The following is a 20,369-nucleotide window of genomic DNA, read 5'->3' on the forward strand; positions in this document are numbered from 1 at the left end:
CTCTAACCTGCCCAGTTAACCTAATTAAGCCTTTAAATGTCACTTTAAGCTGTATAGAACTGCGCTGTGATCCTTAAATATGTTGTTAAATGATCATTCTTCAAAATATGCTTGACTTGTCGTTTTGGGGCGATGCAGTAGTGGTGCGCTGGTTCGAACCTCAGCTCAGTTGGCGTTTCTGTGTGGAGTTTGCATGTTCTCCCTGCCTTCACGTGGGTTTCCTCCGGGTGCTTCGGTTTCCCCCAAACTCCAAAGACATGCAGTACAGGTGATTTTGGTAGGCTAAATTGTCCTTAGTATGTGTGTGTCGATGTTTCCCAGAGATGGGATGCGGCTGGAAGGGCATCCGCTGCGTAAAAAACTTGCTGGATAAGTTGGCGGTTCATTCCGCTGTGGCGAACCCGAATTAATAAAGGGACTAAGCCGACAAGAAAATGAATGAATAAATTGTCTGTAGTGTATGAGTGTATGGATGTGTGTGTGGATGTTTCCCAGAGATGGGTTGCAGCTGGAAGGGCATGAGCTGAGTAAAAACGAGCTGGATAAGTTGGCAGTTCAGTGGTGGCGACCCCGGATTAATAAAGACTAAACCGACAAGAAAATTATTGAATGAAGTTGTCGTTTTTTTGTATAAAAATTGTTACAATGAAAGCTTGCTGGGTGACTTCTGTAAATCACGGTAAGAATGCGACACATTATAATTTGTAGAAAACATAATGAGCTATTACTATTTTATTGTTCTGAAGCTTGAACCCCTTTTCTTTTATCTGAATATGTAGCCTAATCTGACTGGCCTCTTTATTAGGTATGCCAACCACTTAATGCAGAATGACATTAGGCAATGACATATGGCAGCAGTTCAGAGCACTTAGCCATACAGATGTGGTCAAGACCATCTGTAGATCAGTGAGGGGAACAAAGATTTTTTTAAAGGGTTAGTTCACCTCAAAATGGCGAATACACTGTTATTAATTATCTTATCGCAATTCCAATCCCGAGAGCTTCCTTGATCCATAGAACAGAAATTAAGATGTTTAGATGAAATTCGAGACCTCCTTTATTCTCCATTGACGGACACAGTCCAAATGTCCAGAAAAACAACTGAAACAGTCAAAACATTTCACATTCAATGAGACTTCTGTGGTTCAAGTGTAATCATGCGAAGCTTCAAGAGCAAATTTGTGCACAAAAAAAACATTCAGAAACTGAATACCGTATGACCCTTTGGTTCGCGGTCACCTGTTTGTCTTGTTTGTATTCTTCTGCGTGGGATGCTCTCTCTCACACACACAGAGAGAGAGAGAGAACCAAGCGACGCATAGCACCGATCTGTCTCTCTCACACACACACAGCATTGCTCGCATGCTTGCTCACTCGGGAGCGATATTGTTAGACTGTGTGCCCGCTCCCTTTCAAGTTACACCAGGCTTACCGACTGCTGCCGCGACTTACTCTGAAATGTACTCCCTCACCGCAAGAAATGTGGTCGGCTCCCACGGTACAGCAGTGGGAATGTAGACCTCTAGTTCATATTTACCACGTCTCCCTTCTCGTTCGGTCAAAACCAGAAATACTGCCAAACTGTAGGTTACTTGGTGCGCGACTCGCCACCTCACCTCTCCCTCTCTCCTCCACACTTTCCTGTGATGACAATCACGCATACGTATTTGTAGGCATTAAATAAACGATATTTAATATTGAATACCTGTCTCCTATTTAAGTGCATTGTATTTTTATGACGATATAACGATATTGAAACTGACACCATTGCTATTTTTAGATCCCGCGGTATACCATATTACCGTATTATCGCCCAAGCCTACTTTAAACTGATATGGAAGACATTGACAAATATTTTCCTTTTTTTGCCACAAAAGTGTTCTGGAGTTTGAAAGTCTCGAGATGATTGCTTTCTTTGGAAGATGAGGGAGCTCTCAGATTTCATCTAAAATATTTTAAATTGTGTTTCGGATATGAACAAATGTCTCTGGGGATTAAAATTACATTACGTTGAGCAATTAAAAACAGAATTTTAATTTTTGGGTTCACTTTTTAATGTTGTATTGGTATTGATGCTACTTTTTTTCTAATACTTAATCTAGCATGGCCTTCATAGTCACCATGTCTAAATACAGCAGAGCACCTTTAGGATGTGTTGAAAAAGGAGATTTGGAATCATTCAAAAAAAAGAAAAAAAAAGAATGCTAAACAAATCTAAAAGCTGCAGTAATAATGTCACGCTCTAATGTGAAAATGTGTTGCACCTTGTTGAATGAATGCTATGAAACAATAAGGCAGTTTAATTGCAAAAATGGTCCAACATTGATGAGCAATGTGTACTTTATAAAGTGTCCAAATTCAACATTTAATTTTACTTGGAAAAACACGGTTCTTTGGAGATTCGCAATGGACAATCATTCTCAATACATCAGGAAAAAAAATTATTCCCAATAAAAAATCTTCCAAAAAAATTTTAAATAAAGTCACATCTGAAAGAGGATGGTCATGGTTGTACAACGTAACAATGTGTGCAATGAATAATTGTAAGTCCTACAGCAGCACATGTGTGATACAGATTTGCATGTGTTTGTTCTGGTTAACAGATTTTTTTTTTTTTACATAATTTTACTCCAAATTCACTTGGCATCATTAATCAAGTGTGTGAAAGAACTTCTTTTAGTGAATAAATGTAATTTAACAGAATAAGAAAGAAATCACAATAAGTTATAGTTTTCTACAAGTCTATGTTGATTAGCAATGTATCTTAAATACACTTTATTCTGACAAAAAAAAAAACACCATGATGGCATGAAGAACTCAGATATTCAATGTTTTCCAACAATCTTGTGTTTATATTGTCATATTTGTTATTGTGCAGCGCTGCCCTCTATCTGCCAGTGTGTAAACTCATGATCATACTCTTAAAACCAGAGGAAAATTAAAAGTATTCACATTTTGCACTGGTGGATCATAACCAGATTTAATGTAGTGCTTCAAATGCCATAAGAAACCAGAGCATGTGACAAAGAAAAGGAAAGCATGCAATGTACAGAAAACTCAAAACAGCTGTTCATGACCATAGCCCTAAAAACAATTGTGCAAAAATATGGCTTTTTAATGTCATTCTCCTTCATGTAGTACCACTATCAGGACCTCCTGATGGCAAAGGCGAAAAGACTATCTTTTTAAAAGTGGTAAGATTGTTGAGCTGCACAAGTAAGGACGTTCATCACTGCCGAGATTGGATGAAGTAATTTTAAGAAAACCCTGGGTATCAAGGCTTGTATGCCTTAATATAACATAAATAATGACCCTTTTTGAAATATGCAAGGAAAAAACACTACCTATTTACTTTTTTTTATTTTCAGTATAGCCATCAACCCTATTTTTGATGACGTAACCTGGGGATATATTTTCATAATAATAAAGGATACGAGTCTTGATACCCAGGGTTATCTTTAAAATATCCTGAGAGTTCAACTACGTTCCTGGAGGGCCACAAGCACTGCATGTCTTCTTTGTTTGTCACACCTATTACAGGTCTTTCAGTCTCTGATGAGCTGATGATCTGAATCAGATGTGTTTGGTTAAGGAGACATGGCAAATGTGCAGAGCTGGTGGTCCACAAGGAAATTGGTTGAGAAACACTGATCTAGACTGAGTCAGAGGATCAGATGGGATGTCAATCATGACACAGTCTGATCATCGACCCAGATTAAGGCCCTTTTGATGTTAACTGCAGTACAATGACCTTAAAACTGCATCTGTGCAAGAAGAGATTAAATGTCGTCGAATGCCACGTCTCCTCACGCACCACAAATTTGCCAATTTGGAAGCGAGATAGCACCAAATATGGAACACTGAACAATAGTTTTATTCTCTATAGTATTTTATAGATTGAATGCTCTCTCTCTGTCACTTGCTTCTTGTTTTGACATTTTGTAGTACTTACAACCTGGTTACGGTACACCAATCCACCAGACACAATATAAGTATTTGTAATTTTTCTTCTGGTCATAAGATGCCTATTACCAGAATGTATGAAAAAACGTGTGCTAAAAAATAGTGGTTTAAAAAGTAAAATATAATACAGACTTTTTTTCCCATCTTCCTTTGGATACATATATCTTCACTCGATGAACAGAAAGGCAGAGAATTATGGAGAACATAATTTATTCATAAACATATTCTCTTATACTTGTTTCAAGCATATTCCAAACACAATTTACTCAACCTCGAGTGGTTTAAACCTTTATGAATTTCTTCCTTCTGTACTTATTGACCCATAATCATGGACTTTAATTGTATTGTATTTGTTTTTCCTGCTATGTCAATGGTTACAGGCTTCCAACTTTCTTCAAAAGATCTTTTTGGATGTTTAACAGAAGAAAGAACTCAAAGGTTTAAATCATTTGAGGTTAAGTAAACAGTGAGTAAATTTGGGTAAACTATCCCTTTAAGAGACTACTCCTTTTTGCAACTGGATATTAATACAAAATATGCACAACATTGTGAAAATCAATTAAGCAGAGAATCAAGTGAAAGACAATTCTTTACTGAGTGTAATGGATTCAAAGAGCTAATACACCACACTGTGATATAAATATTGCCTTTGACCAAATGTGCAAATAGTGGAGGAGGATCCTTGCACAAGATCCAGAGTTTATCATCAAACATTTTTGAAGTAATCTCTAATACTGAAAAGCTTTAGTACTGTAACAAATACTTCCGTACTCCAATCCCATCCACAACATTGACATACATGTCACACATACTCATATCAAGAAGAAAGATGTATTTAAGGTGATGCACTAGGAAAAATGGAAAAATAACTTGAGTAAAAATTTTACAACTGCCCTGAAGTTAAGACAGTTGAGTTTTACCATTTTTAGATCCATTCAACTGATCTAGCGGAAAAAAAAAAAAAAACATTTAGCCTAGCTTAGCATAGATCATTGAAATGGATTAGACCATTGGCATCTTGCTTAAAAATTAATAAAAAAATAATTTTCATATTTAAAACTCGACTAGGCTGTAGTTTCTGGTAGAATATGGCTGGACACTATTTTAGTTGCAGCGTAATATTGCACCTACTGCAGTCATGGTATGGCCTTGATTATTACATCTGAACAAGTTCCTAGCCATATCGGCTGAAAGAATAGCATCTGTCAAGTCTTAATGCGCAATGTAATTACAGAAGAGTCAAGCTTTAAAATAGGAAAATTGTTTGGCGAGACGCTAACAGCTTAAACTAATTCAATTATATATGCTTATCTAAAAGTGCCTGGAGATCGGCTGAATGGATTCAAAAATAGTAAAACTCAACTGTTTAACCATACCATATCAGTCAACTAAAAAAAATGGAGAGTTCCTTTAAAAAACCTCTTTGTTACCGATCAGATTTAATAATTGTCAAAGTGATAGTTCTATTTTGCTTGCAAACAGCATTTGCTTTTATAATATCTTGTCCAAAAGGAAAATATTCCAGTGTGATTCGATAAAGCCTTACACAGACATATGAACTTGCTAGAAATAGGTCAGTGGTTTAAGGTGCACATCACTTCAGTCTTTAACACTTCAAGCCCACTTCAAGCTACACCGTGAACTTTAACACATCAAATGAATAAAGCAGTGTATCAACACAACATATACAATATTTAGCAAGGTTCAAAAGCCTGAGTCTGACATCAAACCTGTCCGATGGTTAGAAACAATAATAGAAATTCCAACTGTCTGGAGAAAACAAACCATGTTCAGAAATTGAGAAAATGACTTTTTCATTTTAAAAATAATACTTGTCTTTACAAAACCTCAATTTTTATTGTGAAGCTTAAGGCGGTTTTATACCATTTATAACTTTAACTTGTAAACTCAAGTGATTTTGAAGACGTCCCACTTTGGTCACCATTTTTGAGTAATTTAAAAGAACAAAAAACAAAACAATAAAAATTTTCCAATTTAGTCAGACCTATGAAAAAAAAAAAGTCAATAAGTGGAACCATTATTATGTAAAATACTCATATTCTTGTATTGGTTGTAATATTAGTTTGGTGAGGGCACTTACAAGTGTTTGTAGTTGTTGTTGTTGTAACTGGTGGAGAAGTATCTGGGCAGGTCACTGGGTCTCTAGTTTAAGTGAAAAAATGATAATTGGAACAAGATTTGCCATATATTTTCATTATACCACACCTGTAGTCGTCTTCTGACAAATCTGTGTTTAATAAACTCTAAAATTAAAATAAACAATTCAATCAAATTTGGAAAGAACTTACTCCATTCTTCAAAACAACTGGATGATCTGGTAAAAACTCAGGTTTCTCCTTAGACATTGGACTGTTTGCCATCTTAACTAGGAAATCCCTAGTGTAGCAAATTCTTTCAACTACAAAAAAAAAATATATAGATACAAACAGCAATGCATTACACTTGTGGGATCGTTTTGACAATCTAAATTTAAATTAAGAAAAATAAAAAAGTATGCATTTTTAGCAACACTTTTGCAAGACAACTGTGTTTTGGGGCTTTAAAAAAACAAAAAGATGAAAGCAGGTTAAGTTCAGAGCGTTTTTGCTATTGGCTGCGTACATATTCTGAGTGTTAGCACTGTTTTTTTAGAACTGAAAACTGAGGGTGTATGCTTACATGTGCTTAAACTTACCCAGGTATTCAACCCAGCTATCTATTTATCTTCAACACAGCTGATAATGGTGTTCACATGCTTAACAGATATAACTGGGATTGGCTCCACGACTATCATTATTTTGCTCCCTGTATATGCTCCTACACTTATAAATCCACAATGCAAGGTAAAACCATTGCGGTAAATGATCCAACAAATAAAACTTTTACAAAAAGCTGATATTTTGTAGTCTAAACCCAGCATTACAAAATGTATTCTGAGACAGTTACTTACCTTTCTTCTTTTGTTGGGTCTCGGTGCTTTTAAGGTGCAGGATTTCATAGAAATTCTCCACTGTAATAATGTTGTCCTGTTAAAAGTAAAACAGTTATCAGACAAAAAAAAAACATCCAGCATCAACAATTAAATTCCAAAGGATGAAAATATCATCTCAGAACAATAAAATTATTCTTACGGGTTTTTCTATTGGTCTAGTCTCAGCATAGCTTTGAGGAACTATTATTGAAATGTCCAAAGAAAGATACAAACACACACACACACACACACACAAACACACACACACACACACACAAAAATTAACAAAACTGACATTAAATGAAATTGCATTTTCAATGATTAAACCTTGTGTGAATGTTCAAATTGTGTACCTTGATTCAAGCGGAAACGGCGCAGTGGTCTCGCCGGTTCCAGGTGTCTGACTATCCTTTTTGACACATCCATTTTTCTAAGTCAGGGTAAACATTGCAGCACACGTGTGAGCCAACATTTATGAAGTAACAAACACATGTCTTCATTTCTTCATGCACGTCTTCAGCAACACACTTTTATAATCAGATTAAATTATTTTCATCTAAAATCTTGTAAATTACAAAAATAAGCTTCATATTCATATACATATTCAGATTATCGTTAATATTTAATGCTCAGTTAAAATTGAATTATTTGTTATTTGTGGTTCTTCATTTAAATTTCATACGTTTGTAAAGTCAGGTATAACGTTACATGTTATGTATATGAACATTTTCGGATGACCATAAAGATTTAAGTAAAAAGTGATTATTTATAGCACAGCAACAGACCGTCTCGGTTATCAGTTAACTTACTTAACTGTTAAGATGGTAACGTAGCTATACAATACCATCCTGTCACACAAATAAAAGATAAACTTTCCACTGCATTTTAACTGAGGTAGATGCTCGCCAGTCTTAGACAGGTGATGCTATTAAATCTGTAACGTTAGCCTAACTTACTCAAATATTTTTATATACAAATATAATAATAATCGGAGTTATTTTTCATATTTAACACGACGCTTGAGTCAGGTGAAATTATCTAAAGTCCAGCTGAATCAAAGCAAAAAAACAAAGAACCACACAACCCGATGTTAAAAATGTGAAATATAACGTTACTTAGCTGATATGAACTTAATCATCTGACTCAACCGGCATCATCATCATCGGTGCTAACTGCTAGCCACGATGACTGCGAACTTTTCCTTTCAGAGTGTAATTTTGTTTACCGCATAAAGTCTTCACGACAGACAAAAAGTAACTCAGAAGAATGTAACAAATAAAAAAAGTCGAAAATCTGCAATTAAGTGTAATGTAGACAACTTACATGTGCTCAAAGCTCCAAGCTTCATTCACCGCGTCCTCTGCCTCTGTCATTTTTAAACAAAATCATTCCGCCTGAGCTCGTGACTCTTCATCTGTGTGTCCGTTATCCCTTTGCTTGACCTCTCCCATTATCACTTACACATATCTAAAATATTTTTCCGCTCATTGGAACTGGTTATTCACTATATTATTGTGTATTGTATGAATATTAACTTCTTAAATTGCAGATCACCAACAGAAGAGGCTTGGCCTATTTTTCTTTTATTTAACGTTAAGCATGCGTCAATATTGCATGTGTGTGTGTGTATGTATGTGTGTGTGTGTGTGTATATCTTGTAAAGGTATTTTGTAAAATGTAAAATACTGTATTTCTTATACATGTTGTATGTTGCAGTTTATTTGATAGACTTAAAATGTAGGTATTTGGTATTTTATTTTAAAATACATATGCAATGTATTTTTGCCCAAGCCTGTGTAAGTTATACACTCACCGGCCACTTTATTAGGTACTCCCTTTTTCAGGGGCGCCCCCAAGGGTAAACTCTGGTCACCCCTTCTCACCCCTTTGGCCACCCCAATATGAGTTTGCTGTTGATATTATTAATTGAAATGTACTTACGTAAATTCACAATATTTCAATAAATAAATAAATAGCAGCCACTGTTGTGGATTGATTCGTGCCACTGACGTAGCTGATTCACTGCCCCTCCCCCTCCCCAGTCGTCGTTGACAGAACGCACACACCTTCAATAGACAGCAATGGCAAGAAGCTCTATTAATATTATCATGGGTCAAAAAGGAATATAAATGATATAAATACGGTCTGTATAGTGAGAGTATGTGTATGTAGTAATTGCTTTTGTTCAGTTGTTTGTTTTATTAATTAATTTTTATTCATTTTAGAAATGGCATATACAGTATGTTGTACAATAAAAGTTAAAAAAAAAATATATATATATATATATATATATATATATATATATATATATATATGTATGAAAAGTGAAAGTGTGTATATATGAAAAATGCTGTCTATGTCACAGATGCTCCATCGAGATGTGCACCAGCAATTTGTTCTTTTGAACTCTGATATGTTAACCATATTGTTATGTGCATCGCTATATTTTAAGCAAAACTGTGCTATTACTCTGCTAATTAAACCTTCACACTCTGCTCTCACTAGTGCAGGGGTCACCAATCCTGGTCCTGGAGGGCCAGTGACCCTGCAGTGTTTAGCTCCAACTTTCCTCAACACACCTGCCTGGGTGTTTCAAGTATACCTAAGACAACGAATAGCTGGTTTAGATGTGTTTGATTAGGGTTGGAGATAAATTCTGCAGGACACCGGCCTCCAGGAACAAGTTTGATGACCCCTGCACTAGTGGAATTTGCAATCAATGAAGAGATTGGCCACCAGGCTTGTCAAATTTTGTCATGAACCTCCAACACTTAATTGGCCAGTGTTTCAGTTTCGTTGTCTAACCCCTGTATGTATATCTACAAATATGTCCTGTCCTATATAATAAATAAATATAAAACACTTCAACTGTTGTTTTTTGTAATACTGGCATATATGGGCAACATTTTAATTAAATTGTCACCTTGGAATTATAAGGTTCTATCTGCATTCTGAATGACTTTAAGATATTGAGCTTTAAAGTTTTTGCATTCCATATAGCAAACAGTATGTGTGTAACATTTGTTTTAAATAAAATGTCTTAAAATGTAAACAACTCATAAAAACAATCCCATAATGTATATAAGTTGTCATTTTATAAGAATATTTTTAATAACTCAATTTTGACAAAAAGGTGAGATAGAACCTTATAATTCTATAAGGTGACGCAATGTAATTAAAAAAAATTATGAATAAGTACTTTTATTTTCACTTGCAATAACGTTTACATGGTATAATAGAGCTACAAATTAGTTTAGCACATTTTTATGTCTTTATCCAAACAAATCACAATACACATCCTGTTATCCAATGAACGGTGCACATCGAACAAGATCAGAAACAAGTCGAGAAACTGTTTGTTTTTTGTTTTTTTTAGCCTATTCATTTTTTTTTTCTGCTTAGTCCCTTTTTTGATCAGGGGTCTCCACAGCAGAAGGAACAGCCAAAGGGATAGTCCACTCAAAATGAAAATGTGTTAATTTACTCTCAGGCCATCCAAGATGTAGACTTTTTTTCTTCAGCAGAACATTAACAGCTGTGTGAGTATGCCCTAAAGAAGATTTCTAGTTGAAACCATTGTCCTCTGCTTGCCATATAATTTAAGCCAATGGGTGCCATCACTAGGGCCAGATGGAATCTGTGGACTTTTTTTGTTCTTTCTGCGCAGAAGTTTGTTAAAAATCTGCGAATTTATGCGGAATGATTTTGGGAGAATCATAACTAAAACTTTAATATGTGAAATAAAAAAGAAAAACCTTTTTAACTTTTATTTAATGTTTACAATGCAAATCCAATTAGATCCACTTTATTTGGTAAACAAAGCAAGTCTCTCATATATCAACCAAAGGACAAAAAATATGATGTCACAAACTGTATTGTAAATACATCATATAAATATTTTCATATTAGTTAATAATATTACTGAAATTAATTTAAAAACTGAATATAAATGTACACACATTTACACTAGTAAATAAACAGAATCAACGATGGGCTACAAATCTGCAGAAGTCTGCGCACACAGATTCCGTGTGGGCCTAGCCATCACATTGAGGGTGTACTCACACACAGATGTCAAATCCAGTTCCTGGAGGGCCGTAGCTCTGGACAGTTCCAAACCTGCTTCATCACACTACCTGTAGGTTTCATCCAAGCCTGAAGGACTCAATTAGTTTGATCAGGTGTGTTTAATTAGGGTTAAAGCTATTGTGCAGAGCTACCGCCCACCAGAGACAGGATTTGACACCAGTGCACTAAACTCTCCTAACCGTGCAATAGTATCTGGATGCAGATTTGCAAGCTGAGACTGCATATTTCAAACTTATAATGTCAGACTCAATGCACTCAGTGGAGCTAGACCAGGGGTGCCCAAACTCAGTCCTGGAGGGCCAGTGTGCTGCATTGTTTAGCTCCAACTTCAAATGAGGTGAATCTGCTCAGAAAAATATTTGGCTGTGTATTACGGTGTTCTAAATGACCTAAAATAGTTGCATCGATGACATAAGTGTGCACGAAATCGGAAGGTAAAAATGCACACAGGGGAGGTGGGGACAATAACAAATTTGCCTAGTGCGAGTACAGCCAGAAATTTACAAAAATAATAATAATGATGAAAATATGGGTAAAACATGCATGTGACAAAGAACCGAGGTCTTTTTAATAGCTCTGTGCAACAAAGTGAACATTGTTTGCATCAAGTGCATCAGTTCACATGTGAAAATACAGAGCCATATAGGTATTATGTCCAGCATTATTTTTTTTCCTTGGACTTTTGATGACAGCAAAAACTATAGATATCACTCTTATACCTGGTATTTATTAGCTACACTCTGTAACCCATTAAGAAAGTCATGCTAGCCACATTACCTCCAGTGAAGCAGTACAGCCATTACATTTATATGCAAAAGTTTTCTTAATTAAAAATGGCTCTTAATAAAAAAAATCTTAATTTCTGTTTACATTGGTTTTAAGACAACCCAAAATAACCCTGAATTTCAATCAAAAAAAAAAAAAAAAACACACGCTGTTATTCTGACCAATTGTCGTTTTCTAAGGTGTCATTATTTAACATAATAAAATATTATTCAACTAAGTCAAATATATTTAATGTTAAACATACTATTATACTTAAAAATGAACATAAAACAAATACTTTATTCAAAGCACTTCATTCGCCAGTTCTGCCGAAACTGATGCCACCTGTAATTTGCAGGTAAACTATCCTTCAAAGTAACATAAATGACAGTGTTTCAATAATTTTAGAAGTTTAAGGTACATTTACAGGATGTAAATCACAAAAACTTTAAAGTTATGGTCCCACTTTATATTAAGTGGCCTTAACTAATATGTACTTACATAGAATTTAATAGTTTGTTACAATGTACTTATTGTGTAAATACATGTATTTACTGTGTATTTATGCTTGATTAAGTACAAGTATGTAACAACATCTGTAATTAACTTTTGTAATTACATTTGTAAATACACTGTTGACCATCCCTTACACCTTAACCTACCCTTAAACCTACCCATACCACCAAACCTGTCCATAACCCAACCTCTATCCCAACTCAAAAGCACCACAAGTGTTCTCAAATACATTATAAACACAGTAAGTACATTGTATTTATTTTTTGATGTAAGTACATAGTAGTTAAGGCCACTTAATATAAAGTGGGACCAAAGTTATTTCTTTAGCATTTTCAAAAGTTTCACAAACAGACAACAATATTGCCCTGTTCAGATCTAAAAAAATAGATGGGGAAGGAAAAAAAAAACAAATTTTGTATATGACAGGCAATGTTGTTACGTTGCAAAAAAACACTACAGACCTGCACACATTTAGCTTTGTGCTACGAACTTATGCCCATGGACCAGCATTTCTCAATTGCAGTTATCAATCTCCACCACTCACTGCATATTTCACATCTTTTTCTTTAATTTGACAAAAAGCACCCTCCACAAAACATTCCGCCATGATTCCTGTTTGAAGAGAGAAAATGCATTTAATTTAAAAGTCATTTTAGTGTGCAATGTGTGAATTTATATCATATTTATTCATAGAGATATGTCATAGTTTGTGAGTAGTGAGGCATGAGGACTAGGCCTGGTATAATGATATAAGCACAATATAAGATTCTGCAATATAACCTTGGATAAAAATATTAGTTTTACAGTATTGTGATTACTGCTCCAAAATGTTATTTTTCAAATGTCTAGTTAAAAACTAGAACTTTTCCCCTTTGAACACAAGGTATTTTATTTTGAGAAACATTTAAAATATTTTGTAACAGTAAACGTTGATAATTTCAATGAATGATTGACTTCTGCTGTCTTCGATAGTTTCAAAAACAGATTTCTTTACAATTGAAAATGGCATCTTTGGATGTTTTATAAAAAGCAAAAAAATATATATATAGTTAAAGTCAGAATTATTAGCACCCCTGAATTCTTAGCCCCATTTCTAAACATAATAGTTTTAATTACTTATCTGTAAGAACTGATTTATTTTATCTTTGCCATGATGACAGTATTTGAATAGATCTTTTTTCAAGACGCTTCTATACAGCTTAAAGAGCAATTTAAAGGCTTAACTAGTTTAATTAGGTAGGTTAGGGTGATTAGGCAAGTTATTGTATAACGTTGGTTTGTTCTATAGATTATCGAAAAAAAAAATCCTTAAAAGAGCTAATAATTTTGACCTTAAAATGGTTTTTAAAAAATTAAGGCATGCTTTTATTCTAGCAGAAATAAGACAAATTAGACTTTCTCCAGAAGAAAAAAATATATAATCAGACATACAGTGAACATTTCTTTGTTCTGTTAAACTTCATTTGGAAAATATTTAAAAAAGAAAAAAAAATCCAAGAGGGCTAATAATTCTGACTTCAACTGTTTCTAAAAAAAAAAAAAAAAATGTAAACATATCTTAGAAACGGTATTTAAAAAAAATTGGCGGGTTTAAAACCTTGACTTTTCCAAACTGCGGTAAAATGTAAAAACGTTTATTCCATGCCTAGTGAGGACTGGATTGACAACCACCGCTTTAGGGGAAAAAATACTAATGCACAGGACATCATTTTTCATGGGATTGTGTTTTGTAGTTGTGTTCATGGTGTTCACGTAGACGATAGCATTGGTATTGTTTTCATGATCTCTTTTCAAATGGATTTAATACTGATTGGTACTGAATGATAGTTATTTTCAAAGTTTGTTTTCAAGCAACCAGGCAAATGAAACAAAAAAACAACAAAAAAAAAAAAAAAAACTCCCAAAGAAAGAAGTGAAGAACAAGCTGCGACCTTTAATTGCATCAAATATGAAGTGACAATATTTCTGTATTTATGAGAACATTTACAACCTCACAATGTTAAGAAGGTCATTTTTAATCAAATTCATTTAAAAAAAATCTTAACACCTATGTACTGTAAAATCTATAGTATTCATTACTTGGAGGAGAAAAACATTTAATGGCACACGTAATACTGACCCCAGATACTGTCACTGACATGCATACAATTTGCAGTTTTATCAAAATCAAGCTATTCAAGCTTTGAATCTAATTTTAAGCAGTTTTCATCAGCAGTTTTGTGGAAAGCAAGCAAATGAGAGAAAACATCTTCACTTAAATCAATAGAAACCATATCCAACTTTTAAAAGAAATTTTTTTTTTGAAAAATGCCAGTTTCAACAATGATGTTGCCCAAAAGCATATCTACAAAATAAAAACCTGAATTTTTCTGGTGCCAATTGGTCGTCCATTTAACTCTCGAACAGCAACGAGCGCCTCTCTGTGGTTATCAAATGCTATAGTTGCTGAACGTTTTGGAGCTCCATTCCTATCAAACAGCAACGAGGCAGATCCTGGAATCACTCTGTACCCATAGCAGAAGTCATAGATTTCTTCGATTCTTATCTGTGAGGGCAGATTGACCAACTTAACGCAGGTCGGAGCGTCAAATTGCGCGTCAGGAGGTTCGTAATGTTGACGACCATTGCCATCAGGACCCGGCCCAAAATTAGGCTCAAAGTGTTTGTGACCTCCATAACCTTGGTGCATATTAGGCGGCATCTCAAAATCACCTTGGGGCATCTGGTTGTTAACAAAACCAGGACCATCGTTGAAACCTTCATTTCTCTGAAAATTCCTTTCTTCAAAGTTCCGATCCTGAAAGTTCCGATCCTGAAAGTTCCGTTCCTGAAAGTTCCGTTCCTGAAAGTTCCTTTCCTGAAAATTCCGATCCTGAAAGTTCCGATCCTGAAAGTTCCGATCCTGAAAGTTCCGTTCTTGCGGGCTAACCATCGGTTGGTCGTTCACACCAAACTGGGCCATCTGGGACATCGTTATGCACTTCAGCATGACTTCAGATCCAAGAAACCTCTGTCCGTTTAGGGACTGTCCCGTCATGGCCTCCTTTTCAGTTTGAAAGATGACCAAAGCCTCACCAAGCCCAGCTCCTCTTTCATCCCGCAATAAGATGACCCTATCCTCCGTGAGCGCATATCCATGAAAGAAGTCCATGATCTCCACCTTTCGAACATCAAACGGGAGGTTGCGTACATATAGACACCTCAACTGAGAGTCAGGAGTGTTTCGCTGAGACTGTGAGGCTTCAGCTGAACGCCTTGACCCTTTTTCCTCACCTCTAGCATCAATGGATGATTCCAACATGGTGACCATTTTCTCCTTGGAGATGGGTGACACATACACTACCTTGTTATACATCATTTCCTTATTATGAGCCAAGCCAGCACAATAGTCTGTCAGACTTCTAAACACCACAACAGCCGATTTGGACTTATCATCCTTTTTCGAGGAGAAGATAATTATCTGATCATCCTTTAAAGCAACTGGCTGAAGAAACACCCTCACATCTCTCTTTTCAACCAAAGGAGGCAAGTTCTCAAACATGATGCAGTACTCTTCATGGGAGGGCGATCGTGATCTTGACCTGTAGGAAATGGGAGATCGAGATCTCACTCGCTCTACTGGTGTTCTTTTCCGCATATCTGCTGCAACGATGAGACCTCCTTCTTTCAGCCACTCCTCTTCAGTGCATCTCGTTATTTGTATGTACCGTGATCCCATGTATTGTCGATCTCTCTTAAGACCTTCAATTGCATCCTCTTTGGTGGTGAAGCGCACCATACTGTTTCCGCTGAACATTCCTCTAGGGTTTTTCAAAAACAGAATATCATCAACTTTTAGCCCAGCAAAAAAGTTATGGACGTTGTCTTTTGTTGCAGAAAACGGCATGCCCGTTAATTTTAAATAAACCTCGGCTCTCTCTGGTGCATCCCCGTCTCTCTGGCGTCGTGCCTCATTGAATGTAGACGGAGCTGGCCTTCCCCTCATCTCTGGATGATCTGCCCTACGTACATCTGGTCTGGTGTCTTTACTGAACGGCAGAGGACCTTGTTCCGCAGAAGCTCTTTTCACAGGCTCCTTGTACATGGCCCTATTTTTTAACTCTGATCTTCTGGTGCTTTCCTCTAGAACACTCTGCATTTCTGACTTGCTACTTAGAAACAAGTTGACAGTAGACCCCTTAATGCAGCCCCCTGAGCGCGACATTGCTCGTCTTGCATCTTCATCAGATGCAAATATTATAAAAGCCTCCTCAAGCTCCCCACCAATTATATGAACCCCACCATCAGGGATTCTGAGGCCAGTGAAGAAATTCCGAATGTCCTCAGAACCAGCAGTGACTCTAAGTCCCTGTAATCGGATGACCACAGCCATGATGGAGCACACACAACAGCACCTGCAGACAGAAGGGGCACATATAATTGCGTTATCGCTGACAAAACTGTTGCCTCCATATCACATAATATGCAATAGAGATCCCAACCATCACTTTAAAACCAATGTTAGCAGTCCTTGTAAGTTAAACAAATCTCACCGGCCAATAAACATACACAACTGACAACGATAACAACCAATTTACATCATACAACATCTGCAGCAGAGAAAAGCATCTTTGCTCAACAAGACAGCCTACGTTGGATTTTCAGGTAAAACTCGTTCTTCAACCATCAACAACATCCTTTAAGTTTCTACATGCAAATATGCATTTAAAAACAACAAGTCCAGTCTTTGCCCAAACATTATTTGCTCAAATACTTTTTCTTTTTGTTTTTTTTTCCATAATCAAAACACCACTGCATGCTGAAAGATTGTAAGTCTTAAATACTTTGCATTTTAAATCTTGGTATTTTATACCATCCAGTCACTAAAAGATTGAAATCTGGCAACAGCTTGACAATGAATTGCATCAGGTCATTTGGTATTTAAAAGGACAAGGACCTTAGCATGAAGCTCACAAACCATTTACCAACTGCCACCTAACCAAATCAACCTAACCAGTCAACAAGAGGACAAAAAACAAACTTACAAAAAATTACAATAATAATGACAATAATATTGCAAGCAAGTTTTATATATATATATATATATATATATATATATATATATATATATATATATATATATTATTATTATTATTATTATTTCCTTTTTAATGTATGAAAAGTAATCATGAAGCAACAGTTCAAGCTACAGTCCAGGGCCCCGTTTCAAAAAGGAGGTTAAGTGAAAACTGTGTAACCCACCCTGAAATGACAAAAACTTCGGGTTTTCCATTTCAAAATGGTAGGTTTGTCAAACTCGAGAAAGCAGGGTAAGTTAAGCCTGTTTCTGAAAGAGAGATAACTTTACCGTGGTAACTTACTCCGTAAATCTTGCATTTCAGTATTAGTGTTATTATATTATTAATTACCTCCAGAACGTATGGAACGTATCAAGAGCATCTCTTCTCTGTGTCAGCCACACAAGTGCACTTTTAAAACTATTATAAACTAAATTTTTGAAATTTTATTTTAAGCGTTTATCTTAACGTGCGTGTTAAAGTGGGAACCTTAAATTAGATATTTCCACTAAACATTGAGTTAAGGTTAGTGGCATTCTTGTTTTGTCAAATTTGTTGTAGAAACTATGCAGTAGCCTATTTTATGTAATTTAATGAAATTACATCTGAAATAACTTCAAAAATACAGCCAATTCCTTACTTTTTCAAGTAAAAAGTTAATAAATGTCGCACATTACATTACATATTTTTTATCATACTAAAATATGTAAATACATTAAATGTTACCTTATGCATAACTAAGCAGCTATGTTTTCCCATGCTAACTGTTACTGTTTCACTGATGCAATGGTGGTCCTTTTTTAAATATATGGGCATGAGCAAATCAAGTTCAGCTGAAGAAAAAAATGCTGATCTTTTTTCAGATGTTGCCATGGTGACTCGTAATATCTGCGCTCCATTGATAATGCCTTTTTATAGTTGCGGTGTGTGCGCTTAACTCTTAGTCTACTCAAAGTTGATTGACCCAACTCAGATCAGCTATTCTAAAAACTAAAACTGAGTCAACTAAAGAGTTCAAGTTTAAACTATGAGTTGGTTAAACCTCCTTACTGAAACAGGTCCCTATTTTGAGTCAAGTCATTACACCCAATGACTTGAAGATGAAAATATAAATTATAAATAAATCAAATCTGTCAACCTTGTCTTAAAAACAGACAACCACTGCTTTAAACAAAAATTATGATACTCAGAAATGCAGTCTACCCCTGCAAACGTTCAATTGTATTGCAAAATCATTGTTTACACTTGACCTGCATATTAACAAAAAAAAACCTGAATCCTTAAAAAGCTTCCCACCAAAGAAAAAAATAAAATCCAAATCGACTTTCAATGTCAAACTCCAGGGTCCATCCACATGGAAGGGTAGACGACACAAATTTCAGCACTCTGTGAATCAAACCAAGGGGCTTTCCGTCGACGTTACAGTCGCTTCACTCACTTCCCGGATTTCTTTATGTAACTCAACCAAAGCGCACTTCCACACATACTTCCCTATCGCGCTAAACCACAAACCGCGCTAAATTACACCAATATTCCATTCGAACTAGCAACTGCTACAAATGTGTACATTCAAATGCACCTCGGTAACACATTGTATTCGCAACGAACGAATCTGTTATCTTAATCACAAATCACACAGCTAAAGACAGCATCCAATAGCCTCGTCGAGTTCAGTCATACCTACCAACCAACCCAGCACAATACACCCCGAAACACAATGAACATACAGTGTACGGTTTAAAAAGGAAAAACAAATCTCCCGCAACAACCAAAAGCATTGTTGAAAACAAAGAGAGCAGCAGTTATCTGTGCTAGCGCAGATGCTAAACCCGACAGGCCCAGAAATGTGACGCGCTCAGTATGGATCAAACTTACACAAAACAAAGAAGAAATCAATCCTTTTCAAAAAATAAAAGATTGCGAATTTTAAAGACAATCCGCGACGCCGTCTATCTGAGCTCCAACGTGACTAAACGACAGAGTTTGTGATATGTCGGAAAAGGACGAATCGCAAGCATCTAGCGCATCCGCATTTCCTCCATCACTGTCTGTGAAACTACGGAAAGCCGGAGGCGCTGCACACTGAAACGCACATTCCAACCAACCACAGACTGTAAAACATTCCAGCACAATAGACGCACATAACTGTGATTAAACAATCATAAAAAACAGCATGGAATATCGACAAACGTCCAGTTATTTTATAAACAAATGATTAAATTCAAGATTAGCGTATAAAAGGATTGCTCTAGGTATAACCAGGGTATTACCATCTGCAATAACCACTAGTACATCTTAGTTACATTTGTCTGATCATTTTCAAATCTTGTTACATAAAACATGTACTTATATTTTAAAAGGGTGATATATGAAGTGTTTAATGAAAAAATATTTTAAAAAATCACAGTTTTCAATAGGTATACTTGATGTACAGTTAAAGTCAGAATTATTAGCCCCCCTGTTTATTTTTCCCCAATTTCTGTTTAACGGCGAGAATAATTTTTTCAACACATTTCTAAACATAATGGTTTTAATAAGTCATTTCTAATAACTGATTTCTTTTATCTTTGTCATGATGACAGTAAATAATATTTTACAAGATATTTTTCAAGACACTTCTATACAGCTTAAAGTGGCATTTAAAGGCTTATCTAGGTAGATTAGGGTAATAAAGCAAGTCATTGTATAATGATAAATTTCTGTAGACTATTGAAAAATTTATAGCTTTAAGAGGCTAATAAATTGGACCTTAAATGGGTTTAAAAAAAATTTAAAACTGTTTTTTTCTAGCCGAAATAAAACAAACAAGACTTTCTCCAGAAGAAAAAAAATATTATCAGACATGCTGTGAAAATGTCCTTGCTCTGTTAAACATCATTTGAAAAATATTTAAAAAAGAGGGGGGAAAAAAAAAAAGGGAGGGGGATGGGGGGGCTAATAATTCTGACTTCAACTGTATGATTCTGTAAAAAAAAAAATCTCCAGTTTTATTCATATGTATTTTCATA

At 35.5% G+C, this 20,369-nt stretch overlaps 2 protein-coding genes across 3 annotated transcripts; both read right to left on the reverse strand.

Moving 5' to 3' along the window:
• Positions 1-4,534: 4,534 nt before the first annotated feature.
• gra (granulito) lies at positions 4,535-8,370 on the reverse strand. Of its 2 annotated transcripts, none has more exon segments than NM_001100948.2 (7): positions 4,535-5,968; positions 6,065-6,126; positions 6,273-6,382; positions 6,914-6,989; positions 7,095-7,135; positions 7,288-7,364; positions 8,258-8,370. In NM_001100948.2, coding segments are annotated over 7 exon segments (426 nt in total). In that variant the 5' UTR covers positions 8,308-8,370; the 3' UTR covers positions 4,535-5,958.
• Positions 8,371-14,218: 5,848 nt separating this feature from the next.
• rbm12bb (RNA binding motif protein 12Bb) lies at positions 14,219-19,437 on the reverse strand. Its single transcript, NM_001290140.1, is given in 2 exon segments — positions 14,219-16,698; positions 19,237-19,437. A coding segment is annotated over 1 exon segment (2,028 nt). The 5' UTR covers positions 16,677-16,698; positions 19,237-19,437; the 3' UTR covers positions 14,219-14,648.
• Positions 19,438-20,369: the final 932 nt, after the last annotated feature.

This window comes from Danio rerio, chromosome 16 (genome assembly GCF_049306965.1).
Source record: "Danio rerio strain Tuebingen ecotype United States chromosome 16, GRCz12tu, whole genome shotgun sequence".
Lineage (NCBI taxonomy): Eukaryota > Metazoa > Chordata > Actinopteri > Cypriniformes > Danionidae > Danio > Danio rerio.

What these genes read in the sequence shown, in the direction of transcription:
- gra (XM_073925123.1), bottom strand. Translation starts at nt 8,072, where the DNA reads ATGATTAAGTTCATATCAGCTAA. An exon ending in CTAGACCAATAGAAAAACCC is followed by an intron (nt 6,990 to 7,094) that starts GTAAGAATAATT and finishes TACTTTTAACAG; the next exon opens with GACAACATTATTACAGTGGA. An exon ending in GACCCAACAAAAGAAGAAAG is followed by an intron (nt 6,383 to 6,913) that starts GTAAGTAACTGT and finishes TTTTTTTTGTAG; the next exon opens with TTGAAAGAATTTGCTACACT.